This window comes from Gekko japonicus, unplaced genomic scaffold (assembly GCF_001447785.1).
Source record: "Gekko japonicus isolate JY-2015 unplaced genomic scaffold, Gekko_japonicus_V1.1 scaffold427, whole genome shotgun sequence".
In the NCBI taxonomy this organism is placed as follows: Eukaryota; Metazoa; Chordata; class Lepidosauria; order Squamata; family Gekkonidae; genus Gekko; species Gekko japonicus.
In genome coordinates this window covers 483,696-498,748 of record NW_015163101.1, presented here as the reverse complement: position 1 = coordinate 498,748, position 15,053 = coordinate 483,696, and the positions used below count along the sequence as shown (strand labels likewise).

At 46.7% G+C, this 15,053-nt stretch overlaps 1 protein-coding gene across 1 annotated transcript in view; it reads right to left on the bottom strand.

Moving 5' to 3' along the window:
* VAV2 (vav guanine nucleotide exchange factor 2) overlaps positions 1 to 15,053 on the bottom strand; it is a 289,301-nt gene that overhangs the window by 113,046 nt on the left and 161,202 nt on the right. The window contains exon 3 of the mRNA XM_015406735.1: positions 11,110 to 11,168. Within this exon, the coding sequence (XP_015262221.1) occupies positions 11,110 to 11,168 (59 nt within the window). The remainder of the gene's footprint in view (positions 1 to 11,109; positions 11,169 to 15,053) is intronic.

Sequence of the window (15,053 nt, the reverse complement as noted above, 5' to 3'; positions counted from 1 at the left end):
GTTTGACTCAAATCACATTCAAATACCTTTTATTGGCATACAATATTAAAAGCGTTTCCCAATAATACAATCCAAAAGAAATTATAAAATAGATAGTCGTGGCTATGTCAGGCCTAACTCAAGTTGTCACAAGTTAGATTTGACCATACACAAGATGCCTGAATCATAAAATAAATTGGCATTCTAAACTTTTAAACTTAAGTTTTTAGACTTATAAATTAATAATCATTAATATGGTCAGGGTCACTCTTCTGTTTTATAAAACCATGGAGAAACTTAGCGGTCAGTTCAATGATCTCCGGATCTCGTGAAGCAAGGAGAAATTGTACCTTGATTCTATCCGATTGGCCTGCTACCAACCTAAGGGGGGCTTCTATAAATTCCACTCGAATGTCATTTAACAATTTACAGTGTAAGAGTATGTGCTCAACAGTTTCTATTTCTCTTCTATTACATCCACAGAACCTGACTGAATAAGGAATTTGCTTATATCTCCCCTCAAGAATAGCAGAGGGGAGAACATTAAGACGGGCCAACAGATAAGCTCTACACATTTGCGGTGAAGTCAGGCAGAAAAAGTAATATGGTAGAGCACCAGAAAGGGGATAGGCCCACCTTACTGAGGAGCACCTTCCGGAGGCAAGGGCTCTGAGCTCTTGCAACTCTATACTGGCTCTCAGTCTGATTCCTCAGCTCCTGGCTGGCTTCACCATGGCTCTGCAACATCGCCACCTTTCCTGAGCTGAACATTTTACCACAGAGTATGTGTGATTGGGGTGGGGGGGGGGGGGAGGAGATGCTCTCCCCCACAGAAATGCAAGCACTGTTTCCAGGTTGCAATTTCCAGCAGGGTCCATCTGCCCTCCGTTTCTTCCTTTGTCTCCAGTCCCCAGAGCTGACTTTGTTTGCTTTTGGGGAGGAAGAGAGGGAAGTGAGAGGCTCCAGCGATGACAGTCCTCTTTGAAGATCACAGGAAGAACAAAAGAAGGTCAGACTTGGGCAGTGGCAGGACGGGTGGGGGGAGAGCTGTTTTCCTTTCAATGCTTCTGGCTGCAGATCGAGCGAGGCAGCTCAGGGAGTGTTTATTCACGGGAGAAGAGCCCAGCACTGCACAACTTTCTGCTTGCTGCAACAGCCCTTGCCAAATAAACTTTCCCAAATGGCCATTCAGAGAACGAGTGGGAAACTGGTCTAACAGTTAGACTTTGCCTATGACAGGTGTGAGGAGACGCCCCAAGGCCCTTGGGCCTGGAGACTGCTTCTGGCATTTGTATAAGGCAGGGTTGTCAACTCCCACCTGGGAAATACTTGGGGATTTGGGGGAAGGTCCTGGGGAGGGTGGGGCATAATGCCATAGAGTCCAACCCTGGCAGCCATTTTCTCCAGGGAAACTGATCTGTCTGGAGATAAACAGGTTGCTTACCTGTAACTGATGATCTTCGAGTGGTCATCTGTGCAGTCACACACATCGGTTCTGCGTCTGTGCTCGAACCCGACCTCGGAGAACTTCAAGAGCTAGTCTCTGAATTTTGGTGCACTCAGTTCCACGCTCTGTGGAGCAGACACCCACTGCGCATGTCTGGAACGAGGGAGGAAACGCCCTCCCACTCAGTTTCTTCCAGCCACCACTAGCAAGTCCCAAGAAGAGAATAACAGCATACCATTGAGAGATGCCAGCAGTGGGGAAGGCTGGGTGGGCGTGTGAGACTGCACAGATGACCACTCGAAGATCATCAGTTACAGGTAAGCAACCTGTTTATCCTCTTCGTGGTCTCTGCGCCGTCCCACACATGGGTGTTCAGTGAGCTCAACTGACCGGATGGCGGGTGCAGGCATCTCCATAGTGGAGAGAAGCTCACCACACAGTAGAAGAAACATGTAGGGATCAGATAAAAAATACCAGCCTACCTGATTGAAGAAGAACACCAGCCATCAGTGGAAGACAGCTCGGAGTACCGACTGGCTGAAGGACGCATCACGTCGTGTCCGAACGTCAAGGGCGTAGTGCGTCACAAAGGTTGTCTGCGAGGACCATGTGGCAGCAGCGCCAATGTCCTCCAGAGGGACTCCCTCAAGGAAGGCTGAAGACTCAGAGACAGCTCTAGTTGAGTGAGCTTTCAGCATGACAGGTAAAGGTTGTTTCGCCAACTCATAACAGAGCTGGATAGCTGAGGTGATCCATTTTGACCGGCGCTGAGAGGAGACTCTACGTCCCAGATGGGGCTTACTGTAGGCCACAAATAAATGAGGGTCTTGGCGAAAGGAGGACGTCCTAGAAAGGTAGAACAAAAGTGCCCTGCAGATGTCTAATGTGTGAAGGGCCCTCTGGCCTTCATCTGATGGATTAGCAAAGAAACTAGGCAATACAATAGGCTGGGACAAGTGAAAAGCCAACACTACTTTAGGTAGGAAAGCAGGGTCCTTGTGGAAAACAGTGTCCTTGTGGAAAATGGTGTATGGAGGATCGGCTCGCAAGACACACCGGTCACTCACTCTCTTAGCCGAGGTGACAGCTACTAAGAAGGCTGTTTTCCAAGACAAAAAGTGTAGAGGTACAGTTGCAAGAGGCTCAAACGGCTTGCCCGTCAGTCTGGAAAGAACGAAAGACAGGCTCCAGGCTGGAACAAGCGGCTTGACTGGGAGGTGGAGTTTCAGCATGCCCTTCAAGAACGACTTGGAAATGCTATGTGAGAAAACAGTCTTTCCCTCAATAGGATTGCGAAAGACAGAAATGGCGGAAAGATGAACATTCAACGAGGAATAGCCCAAGAGAAACAAGATAGGTGAGGATCACAGGTAGGGGCGCAGTCTTTGAGTCTTCCCCCCGACTGGTAGCATAAGAAACAAAATGTCGCCACTTTGCCTAGTAGGAGCAACAAGTAGCTGGTTTTCTTGCATTCAGGAGAACACGCTGGACCTCAGGAGGGAAGGTCGGGGCATTATTCTCCAAGCAGTCACCTTGAGAAACCCAGGATTGTGATGGAGGATCCGGCCCTGATGTTGAGAGAGTAGGTCAGGCGCCAGAGGGAGATGTCGGTAGACTGCACGTGACAACTTCAGAAGACTTGCAAGCCAAGGTTGTTGTGGCCACCATGGTGTTATCAAGATGCAGTCTGAATGATCCTGGATGATCTTTTGTATCGTCCTGGTGATGAGCAGAAACGGACGAAACATGCAGAAGAGATGCCCCATCCATAGGTGCAGGAACGCATCTCCCCTCGAGGACTCTGATGGGGGACCTCAGTTGTAGACTTCGTATTGGGGGACCTCAGTTGTAGACTTCGTATTGTCCTGTGTCACAAAGGCGTCTATTGTGGGACACTCGAACTCATGAAAAATTGGTTGCAGGTAGCGAGGATTCCGTGACCTTTCGTGTTCGACTAACTGCATCCAACTGAGAAGGTCTGTTTGAGCATTTTCAATGCCTGGCAGATTAACTGCTGTAAGGTGGATGCCCTGCATCTTGCACCAATGCCACAAGGTCATGACTTTCTTGCAGAGCTTTGTGGACACTGTCCCACCCTATTTGTTTATATAGTAAACAGTGGCCATGTTGTCCAATGTGATCTGCCCATGGTGACTGCGCAGGGTAGGCAGGAATGACCGAAGAGCTCAATGTACTGCCAGGAGCTCCAGACAGTTGATGTGCTGGGAGCGTTCTGACTCGGACCACTGACACTGAGCCATTAAGTGTCCCGCAGTGGGCTCCCCAACCCCAAAGGGAGGCGTTGGTGATCAGGATAGTGCTCGGAGGAGGAAGACAGAATGGCATTCCAGTCAGAAGATTCTCCTCCATGGTCCACCATTGAAGGGTTGGCAGGACATTGGATGGCACCGTAAGGGGTCAAAGACTCGAACGAACCACAGCTGAGTGGCCGCATGTGAAACCTGGCATATAGGAGTACGTTGGTGGTTGCTGACATCATTCCCAAGAGGCACTGAAACACCCAAGCTGGCTGCGTGGGTGAAGACAATACAGCTACTGCCAATGAGTGTAGGGCAAAGGCTCTGACAAGTGGAAGAAAGGCACGTTGTGGGGGGGTTGCGAAGTCGTGCCCCTATGAACTGTAGATCCTGGACAGGGAACAGGTGGGACTTGGAGAGGTTCACGCAGAGACCCAAGGATGCCAGAAGCCTAAGCCAGAAGCCTAAGCCTAACTACATCTCGATGGAGCTGAAGTTGGGAGTGAGAGACTGTCAGCCAATTGTCGATGTAGGGGAACACCGTTATTCCACGTCGTCTGAAAGACCACTGCCCTGCATTTCATGAAGACACTCGGTGCTGTTGCAAGCCCAAAGGGAAGCACACGGTACTGGTGGTGGTGAGGTCCCACTGTGGATCTCAGGAAACGCCGGTGTTGAGGGCAGATGGTGATATGGAAATAGGTGTCGTGTAAATTGAGTGATGCCAGCCAGGCGTCCCTGGGTATCAGAGAAAGAATAGACTGAAAAGTGATCATTTGAAACTTTTTGGGTGGGATATAACAGTTGAGTTGCCGCAGATCCATAATGGGGTGCTTCCCCCCGTCCCGTTTTGGAACAATAAAATATCAGGAGACTGAGGGACAGGTTCTACAGCTCCTTTGGTCAGAAGAGCTTGAACTTCCTCATAGAGGAAGGTGGAGGGAGTTGCCACAAAATGAGGGACCTGCGGGGTTGAAGAGAACTCCATGGCATACCCCAGATGGATGATGGTGAGGACCCAAGCGTCTGTGGTGATGGATTCCCATGTGTCTACGAAAGGGCAAAGTCTTGTTCCCCAAGCCAGAGTAACTGATGGGGGATGGGAGCGGGTACTTCAGGGGGAGTCAAAGAGACTGTTCTGTGGGAGGTGCAGTCTTCTTGGGCAGAGGGAGCCTTGGCCCTTTGATGGTACAGCTGCTTAGCTGGAGGAGTCTTGGGCTTCCAGTAGTCTGACTGCCGGGGGGACCTGGAACATTTGGGGCCACTGGGCTTCCAAGACTTGAACCGGGGGGGGGGCAAGGTTAGGAGGCCTGCGATACTCCCAAACTGCAAGCTCTCTTATGGCTGTCATCTACATTGTTGAGAGTCTCGTCCGTGGAGGCATGGAACAGGCCTTCCCAATCAAAGGGTAGATCTTCCACCTTTGACTTTATATCAGGTTGCAGATTGGTAGAACATAGCCATGCATGCCGTCAGAGGGCAACTGAGGTAGCCATGGCCTTGGAGGAGCAGGATACCACATGGCAGACAGTGTTGATTTATTGCTTTGTTAGCGTGGACAACTTATTGATGAGGGAAGTGGCAGTTTTCTGGGACACCTCAGGGAGTTCCGTAATTAAGGTGAACAATTGGTTCAACAGGTGGAAAGAATAAGCAGAAAAATAAGCTAGGTAGTTATGAATTTTGGCAGTCGCAGTGGTAATGGAGTACATCTTTCATCCCAGTGTGTCCAGTTCGTGTCCCTCCTGGTCTGGTGGTGCCGGGTGTCTCGCCTGTTTGGATTTGGTTGCAGAATGTACTATCACCGAGTTCAGGGCCGGGTGTGAGAAAAGGAACTTTGCATCCAACGGTTGTACATGGTACAGTGAGTCCAATCGTTTCAATGTCGGTGGAATAGACACAGGTTTGTCCCATGCTTGTCGGAGGATGTCGAGGTGGACTGAAAGCATGGGGAGCAAGGAGGCTGGTGGGAGGTCTGACTGCACCAGCTTATGGACCAGGTCCGTAACTGTAGGAGCGTCACAGATAACTTGGATGTTCAGGGCAGTGACCAGTTCAAGGTAGGCTTTGGATCCCTCCAAGGGGGAGAGAGAACCAGGCTGAACTATGTCCGAATCCGGAGAAGTGTGGAGCGAGTCGTCCACCTCTAAATCTGACCCCTTGGACCCAATGTCTGACGGTTCCGAGGCAGAAGACTAGAGACTGAGGGTATCAGTCGGTGCAGCTGGTGTCAGTATGGAAGGATCAGATGGGGTGTTAGTAGGGGGCCCCGGAGGGGCAGTGACAGTAGCTGTAGGGGGAGCCGATGGAGGTTTTATGATGATGGGAGCATCCGGTGAACCAAAGATTAGGGGCCCTGGTCCCGAGGAAGGCCTACAAAGAAATCTTACGATGGGTACAGCGAGTAAGGATGTGACTATCAATCTCGGTCTTTGTATGACAAGTGGGATAACGCTCCTGGAGAGATGGAGGGCGGCACTCGCAGGGAAGGGATCGTGACTCCCATGAATACCAAGAGTACCCCTCGTAAGGGATCACATAGGAAGCTGGAGCGTAATGGAAGCGGTCCCGGCTTTGGGATCGGCTCCAATGGAATCGACGTCGCAGGGACATCCTCAACATCTCAACAGGCTGTGAGGGTTTGTCTTGACGAGCAGGCTCGGCTTCGAGAAAGTCTGACAGCGGGTAGCTGCACACAGATGGGGACTGAGATGGGACGTGCACCACCTGAGTGAGAGGGGCTGCTACGGTGGACGGAGTCGATGACAGCGTGACCACAGGGGTGGTGACTTGCATGTCCAAGGGCGTAGAGTCCAAAGGGTGCACAGAGGCCGGGGTCGACTTCGGAACCGTAGGGGTGTCAGTACCAACTAGTCCTTCGACGTGTGATTTCTTCAGTTTTGGCGGGTCCGGAGATGAAGCTGAGAATCCCTTGGACTGTTTGTTGGGCTTACGCTTCGGGGGGCCCGAGGTCAAAGATGCTGCCAACTTAGCTGAATCTCCCCTCGGAGTTGTGGGAGGCGGCGAGGCTCTGGAGCTGGAAGACTGGGACATCACTGAGCACAGGGAGGCCTCTAAAAGGTGGCTCTTCAGTCTTGCAGCTCAGTTCTTTTGAGCCTGCTTTGTAAAGTTGCTGCAGTGGGCACAGGAGTCCGGTTTGTGAGTCTCGCAGAAAAGACACAGAGAGTGTCTGTCAGTGGTAGGGATCTTCCCCTCACAATTTCTACAGCGTTTGACATGAGTCTTCCTTTCCATGCATCAGAAACAAGGGCCAAGGGGAAGGAAGGAGAGGGGGAAAGGCAATGACAGATGGTAAAAACTCATGTGGCAGTGAATTCCATGTGTTAATCACTCTTTGGGTGAAGAAGTACTTCCTTTTATCCGTTCTAACCCAACCGCTCAGCAATTTCATGGAGTGCCCACGAGTTCTTGTATTGTGAGAAAGGGAGAAAAGTACCTCTTTCTCTACCTGCTCTATCCCATGCATAATCTTATAAACCTCAATCATGTCTCCCCTCAGTCGTCGTTTCTCCAAGCTAAAGAGGCCTAAGCGCTTTAAGCTTTCCTCATAGGGAAAGTGTTCCAACCCTTTTATCATTCGAGTTGCCCTTTTCTGCACTTTTTCCAAAGCTATAATATCCTTTTTAAGGTGTGGTGACCAGAACTGCACACAGTATTCCAAATGAGGTCTCACCATTGATTTATATAGGGGCATTATGATATTGGCTGATCTGTTTACAATACCCTTCCTAATAATCCCCAGCATAGCATTGGCCTTCTTTATTGCAGTCACACACTGTCTCGACATTTTCAGTGAGTTATCTACTACAACTCCAAGATCTCTCTCTTGATCAGTCTCTGCCAGTTCAGACCCCATCAACGTGTATTTATAGTTAGGATTTTTGGCTCCAATGTGCATCACCTTGCACTTGGCCACATTGAACCCCATTTGCCATGTTGACGCCCACTCGCCCAACTTTGACAGATCCCTTTGGAGTGCCTCACAATCCTCACTGGTTTTCACCACCCCGAACAACTCCAAATCATTAATGAACAAGTTAAAAAGCAGTGGACCAAGTACTGATCCCTGCGGTACCCCACTGCTTACCACCCTCCACTGAGAAAATTGCCCACCTACACTCACTCTCTGTTTTCTATGAACTAGCCAGTTTTTGATCCATAAAAGGACTTGTCCTTCTATCCCATGATTTTTGAGCTTACTTAGGAGCCTTTGATGAGGAACTTTATCAAAAGCTTTCTGGAAGTCAAGGTAAATAATATCTATTGGATCCCCCTTGTCCACATGTTTGTTCACCCCCTCAAAGAACACTAACAGGTTAGTGAGACAAGATCTTCCCTTACAGAAACCGTGCTGAGTCTGCCTCAATAGGTTTTGTTCATCTATGTGCCTACTAATTCTTTCCTTAATAATGGTTTCCACCAATTTACCCGGTATCGACGTCAGACTGACTGGCCTGTAATTTCCCGGATCTCCTCTGGAACCCTTTTTAAAGATGGGAGTGACATTAGCTACCTTCCAATCCTCAGGAATGGAGGCAGATTTTAAGGAAAGATTACATATCTTTGTCAGGAGATCTACAAGTTCACATTTGAGTTCTTTCAGAACTCTCGGATGTATGCCATCTGGGCCTGGTGATTTTTCAGTTTTTAAGTTGTCTATCAGTTTTAGGACCTCCTCTCTCGTCACCTCAATCTGACTCAGGTCTTCCAACACCCCTCCTGAAATCAGTGGTTCTGGAGTGGGCAAGCACTTCTCATCTTCCACAGTGAAGACGGAGGCAAAAAATGCATTTAGCTTCTCAGCCATTTCCCTATCATCCTTCAATACTCCTTTTACCCCTTGGTCGTCCAAGGGCCCCACTGCCTCCCTGGCTGGTTTCCTGTTTCTAATGTATTTGAAGAAAGTTTTATTGTTGGTTTTTACGTTTTTTGCTATATGCTCCTCATATTCCCTTTTTGCCTGCCTGACCTCAGACTTGCATTTTATTTGCCATAGCCTGTGTTCCGTTTTATCAGCCTCACTGTGACTAGCTTTCCACTGCTTAAAGGAATTCTTTTTACTTTTTACAGCCTCCATTACTCTGTTTGTTAACCATGCAGGCTTTTTCCTATACCTGTTTGTGCCTTTCCTAACCTGCGGAATATATATTTTTTGAGCTTCTAGGATCGTAGTTTTAAATAGATCCCAAGCTTCCCCAATTGTTTTGACCCTTTCTACTTTTCCTTTCAGTTTCCTCCCCACGTGTCCCCTCATATCAGAGAAATTACCCCTTTTAAAGTTAAAAATGGTTGTGTGAGTCTTTTTGGCCAATTCTCTATTTGTACAAATGATGAACTCAACAACATTATGATCACTGTTTCCAAGCGGTGCAATCACTTTTACATCTCTCACCAGGTCTTGAGTGTTACTTAGGACCAAATCAAGGATCGCCTCTCCCCTGGTAGGTTCCGTGACCATCTGCTCCATAGCACAGTCATTTAGAGTGTCTAGAAACTCAATCTCTTTTTCCCGACTAGAACACATATTGACCCAATCAATGTGTGGGTAGTTAAAATCACCTATTATTACACAGTGTTTTTGTCTAGTTGCTATCTTTAAGGCATTCATCATTTTATAATCCTCCTCTATCTTTTGATCTGGTGGGCGATAACAAACTCCCAGTGTTAAGTTTCCTTTTGGCCCCCCTATTTCAACCCATAGAACTTCCAGAAGCGAATCCAATTCACTTAGCCTCTCAATCTTTCTAGACTTTATACCCTCTCTGACATACAGAGCTACCCCACCTCCAACCCTTCCCCCCCTATCCTTCCGATATAATATATAACCGGGAATCACTGTGTCCCACTGATTTTCCTCATCCCACCAAGTTTCAGAAATACCCACAATGTCTATTTTTCCCTCCGACACCAAGCACTCCAACTCCCCGATTTTACCTCGGACACTTCTAGCATTTGTATAGAAACAGCTGTAATTTCCCTTACAAGTTAAGCCTGCATCCTTCCTCTTGCTATCTCGAGTCGTTGTCCGGCAGTCCATGTCACCAGCCATGGCCTCTGTGGACAATTTCAATCCACCTCCCTGTAGAAAAGCAACCGGTACCCCCTCACCTCTCTCAGATGAGCCAACCCGAACCAGAGACTTTTCATCTCCTGTCGGCTTTCCCCCAATATTCAGTTTAAAAGCTGCTCTGCCACCTTTTTGATTTTAAGTGCCAGCAGCCTGGTTCCTTCTCGGGACAAGTGGAGACCGTCTCGCCTGTACAGCTCCCTCTTGTTCCAAAAAGTATCCCAGTGCCTAACAAACCTGAACCCTTCCCCCCTACACCATCGTCTCATCCACGCATTGAGACTCCTGATCTCTGCCTGTCTCTCCGGCCCTGCGCGTGGAACAGGTAACACTTCTGAGAAGGCTACCTTGGAGGTCCTGGACCTAAGTTTCCTGCCCAGCAGCCTAAATTTCTCCTCCAGGACCTCACGACTGCATTTCCCCACATCGTTGGTGCCGACATGCACCACGACCACTGGCTCCTCCCCAGCACTATCTACCAGCCTATCTAAAACACGCGTAATGTCCGCTACCTTCGCACCAGGCAGGCAAGTCACCATACGGTCAGTACGCGGGTTCGCCACCCAGCTGTCTACCTGCCTAAGGATCGAATCACCCACTACCAAGAGCCCCCCTCCCACCCTGCTCAGGGATGGTTCCTTGGTGCAAAAGGAGAGCCGCTCACCAGCTGGGGAAGAGGTCCCTTCTGAGGGCACATTCCCCTTATCCTCAGCATGGTGCCCTGTTTCCCCTAGACCCTCATGCTCCCTGACAGCAGCGGGGCTGCCAGATCCAGAGTGGGACGAAGCTAACAAGTCCCCGAGAGTCTTTTCTGTGTGCCTAGCTGACTGTCTCTGCTTCTCCAGGTCAGCCACCTTGGCCTCAAGGGAGCACACACGTTCCCTGAGAACCAGGAGCTCCTTGCACCGAGGACACACCCAAGACTTCTGCCCAGTGGGTACGCACGGTTAGGCAGGCTTGTAAAAATACTGAAGGATTTTTCAGCTCAGGCATATGAAATGCTCTATATGCTCCAAAGGGCTGACCTCCATGCAAAGCAGGGTCACACACTGCATGCTTGGCTATATTCTTCTTTGTATTAAAGATGTTTTAAGGACAAACCTTAGAAACATGACACACAGTGAAATGCTGCTTGCCACGCTCACTAGAAGCATGCATGAGACAGCCAGAGGCTTCTAGGATGCTGACCATGTTCTGCACCACATGGGCAATTTTGACTGCAGGACCTAAGATAAACCTTCTTTTTGGATCTCAAATGTGACTGTGTGTCTTCACATACTGAAAGACAAAAGCCAATCTTAAAAGCCATATGGTTGGAAACAAAACACAAATCTTACCGAATTCCTTTGTTTTGTGCAATGCTGTGATGTGAAAGTCTGGAGACTGCTGATATTACCTGATATGAGAGAGAGAGAGAGAGAGAGAAAAAAAAACCAAGATAAAGCCCAGGGTCTAAGAAATAAATATCATGACAATATGTACGAAAGGTTTTTTCCCTCTCTTCTGAACATCAAGGACAGCCCTAGCCTCATTTTATGGACCCAAGAAAGCTGCCAGCATCACCATCCCCCTCATATCTGTGACCGAGACAGCATTACTGGGCACAAGTGCACATGAGACACACTGAAGTCCATGGGGCAGGGGGAGGTTCGTCCCAAGAGCCTACTGGCAGGGCTGTAGCCCAGAAATTCTTCTTCAAGGCACAGAGGATGTTTTGCTCTCCAATGTCACACACTCTTGACTGCTGCAAGGTCTCCTGCTACCAATCAGCTCTGCCCATTCTCCCTTGCTGCCCCATATACCTTTAATTAATGCCAGTACTCTCACGTGGTGCCCCTCGTCTTCTCCATCAGACCCCTCCTCGAAAGCTACCTCTTAAGTACTCCACTGCCAAACAGGCTTGATCCCCTTCACCGCTCCTGTTCTTCCCCACATCTTGTCGCCAAATTTTAGGCTGGAAGCTTTTGGCCCAAGGATCTGCCCCTTTCACCCATGTTATAGTGCAACGTAACTCATGGACAGATAAAGCACAATGGATAGAACACAGTCAAAGACGTTGGTTCCGATAGAAGCAGCGACAGACGACAGCAGGACGAGTTCCCACTAGACTTCAAAGCTATACCCTGCTTCCAGGAACACCTCGATATTTCAAGGGGTTGCCTTCTACCTACAAGCTCTCCGGAGTGAAAGCAAGGAGCTTGTCCCGACAGGAAAAGACATGGTGGCGTTTTTGCAAGCCGGGACTGCTCCGAAGCGGGAGGCGGGGGAATGCCCAGCAAACAGCGTTGCTGGTTAGACTCTACTGTGAATCCTTGCAGGAACTTCCAGAGACGGGGAAAAGCTGAGAAAAACAAAAACTACGATTACCCACCTATTTTGTGTACTGGCAAAACTTCAAGATAAAACAACCATCGGGAAATGAAGAGAGACAGGAGTCGCCAATTTAAAGAGACAGAGCAGCTTTGAAAAGTAGGTTGTACACCCGGGAAGAGCTTAAAGTTAACAACCCCTTTTAGCTGTGAGAGAACTTCCTAAGTATAGAACTGCTAAACCTACCTACCTATTCAAATGGAGGTTAAAATAAAAAATCAATTAACTACTGCCTGACTGGAGGCTTGGATAGAGCTATTGCAAAAACTGAAAATTAATAGACTTTAAAGTTGCATAGACTTTAAAGTTACATAGACCTCAGTGAAGACCTGGACTTACAAAAGAGGATATTATATAAAGAAGAAATGCTGTACAGCTTAATTTGAATGATTGGTTTATTTTGAATGAAGTCATTTGAATGAACTATATTGAATGAATTAGATATAAAAATTATTTCCACAGTAATTAACTGACCCCCCTTTAATGAACTGTTCCCTCCTAATTGATTGGCCCTTCTCCCTTGGATGATATACATGTATGAACTGGAATATTAAGAACTGAACGCCACTGAAAGTTAGCAATTTATGCGAAGGGAAAAGAGCTCAGGTGAAGAAAAGAAGAAAGAAGTAGGAAGAAAGAAAGAAGAAGTGGAAAAAGCAAGAAACAGAAGGGGGGAAATAGTAGTAATAGTTGTAAAAGATTTTGTGTGGAAGTATTATAACCTACTCAAAGGAAAGGGGGGGCGAGTTTCCAGTTCAGTTAGGTATGCTACATGATAGGCTAAGCTAGGAACCAAAAAAACTAGGAAAATTAGATAGATAACAAAAAGATAAGAAAAGAACAGGAAATAGGAAATAGAATAGAATAGGAATAAGACAAAACCAGAGTTAAGATTAGGACATTAGAATAGAACAAGGATTAGGATAAGATTGGAATAAGATAGGATAAGATTAGATAGGATAGATAGGATAGAAATAGATAGGATACATATAAGATAAAAGTAACTATACAGTATTTAACTCAATATAAAATAATCATTTACATAAGAAATTAAGAGAAATATACCCAACACTAAATATCAAAATGGATAAAGACAAGGACAAAACAGCCAGTCTTAGGCATCCTTCTTTCTCATCGACATCAAATGTACCACCAATATCTATGAAAGATCTACAACATTTTATTCAGGAATCGGTAACAGCAGTTAAAATAGCAGTTAATGAAGCAGTGACTGAAGCTTTAAACTCTGCTGTGGAAATAGCTGTTACCAAGGCCATAGAACCGATTCAAATAAAATTAGATGACCTAGCAAACCAGTTGACAATGCAAACAAAGGAAATAAAGAAACAAATTGCCGAAAATAAACAAATTATAACTTCGGTAGTAGCACTGACCAATAAAATGGAATCGGAAATGCAGCCAGTAGATGTCCAAGTACAAAATTTAAAAGAAAAGCATGAAATCCTTGAAGAATCCCTGATACGATTAGAGCTTGATAGAGCTGCCTATATATTTAGGTTTCAAAACATCCCAGAAAAAAAAGAAGACGATATAAAAGAAGAACTCAAACAGGCGCTAGCTCAATTTATAGAAATGGAGGACTCTGAAGAACTAAACAAAGAAATAGACACAGTATACAGAGTGAATTCAGCCTATGCTAAGCACCATAATCTACCAAGAGAAGTCCACGTTAAGTTTTGCCATAGAGAAATAAAAGACAAAATATTGAAAAAATCGAACGAAAACACCTTTACCCTTAACAATGTAGAAGTAAGAATATTAAGGGAAATACCATGGAAAGTTAGGGAAAAGAGGCAAGAATATACAATCTTGGCCAACCTGTTGAAAGATAATGGGATCCAGTACCGTTGGCTAATACCGGAAGGGCTATTTTTTGTGTACAGAGGGAAAAGAAATAAAATCAACTCTATTTTCAAGCAAAAGAAGCTATTTCCAACGGGACTAGGGAATCCAAAACCCAACAAGAGGCCATCACCAAAACTGAGAAAACATATTGAAAAAAAGAGAAATACACAGAAGAATTTGGTACTTTTAAAATGATAACCCGTCAGACAGAGAAAGAAGGGAAAACACCAGCAGAAGAAGAAAAAGATGGATAGGCAGAAAATGAAGATAGTATCGATTAATGTGAATGGATTAAGCGCACCAAAAAAAAAAAGAAATCGTATTTTTCAACAGATACAAAAATATATCAGACGTGGTGTGTCTGCAAGAAACGCACATTAAAAAAGACGACCAAAAATATCTAATAAGAAATAAGTGAGGAAAGGTTGAAGGACCTGGATATGTTTAGCCTGGAGATGACTGAGAGGTGATATGATAACCATCTTCAAATACTTGAAGGGCTGTCATATAGAGGATGATACGGAGTTCTTTTCTGTTGCATCAGACGGTTGGACCAGAACCAACAGGTTGAAATTAAATCAGAAGAGTTTTCAACTAAACATTAGGAAGAACTTCCTGACAAAGCGGTTCCTCAGTGGAACAGGCTTCCTCAGGAGGTGGTGGGCTCTGCTTCTTTGGAGGTTTTTCAAACAGAGGCTAGATGGCCATCTGACAGCAACGCTGATTCTGTGAACTTAGGCAGAACATGAGAGGGAGGACAGGAAGGGTTGCCGCAGTGCTTGGTTCTTGCGGCCCTTTCTTACACAACCAGGGAAATGCCGATTGCCACTTTGGAGTCAAGAAACAATTTTTCTCCAGGCCAGTTTGGCCAGAGATCCTGGAGGGGTTTTTTCATCTTCTGGGCATGGAACAGAGGTCACTGCAGGTGTGGAAGGGAAGGTATTTGTGAATTTCCTGCATTGTGCAGGGGGTTGGACTAGATGACCCTGGAGGTCCCTTCCAACTCTATGTATCTATGATTCTATGATCATGGGGCACATGACCA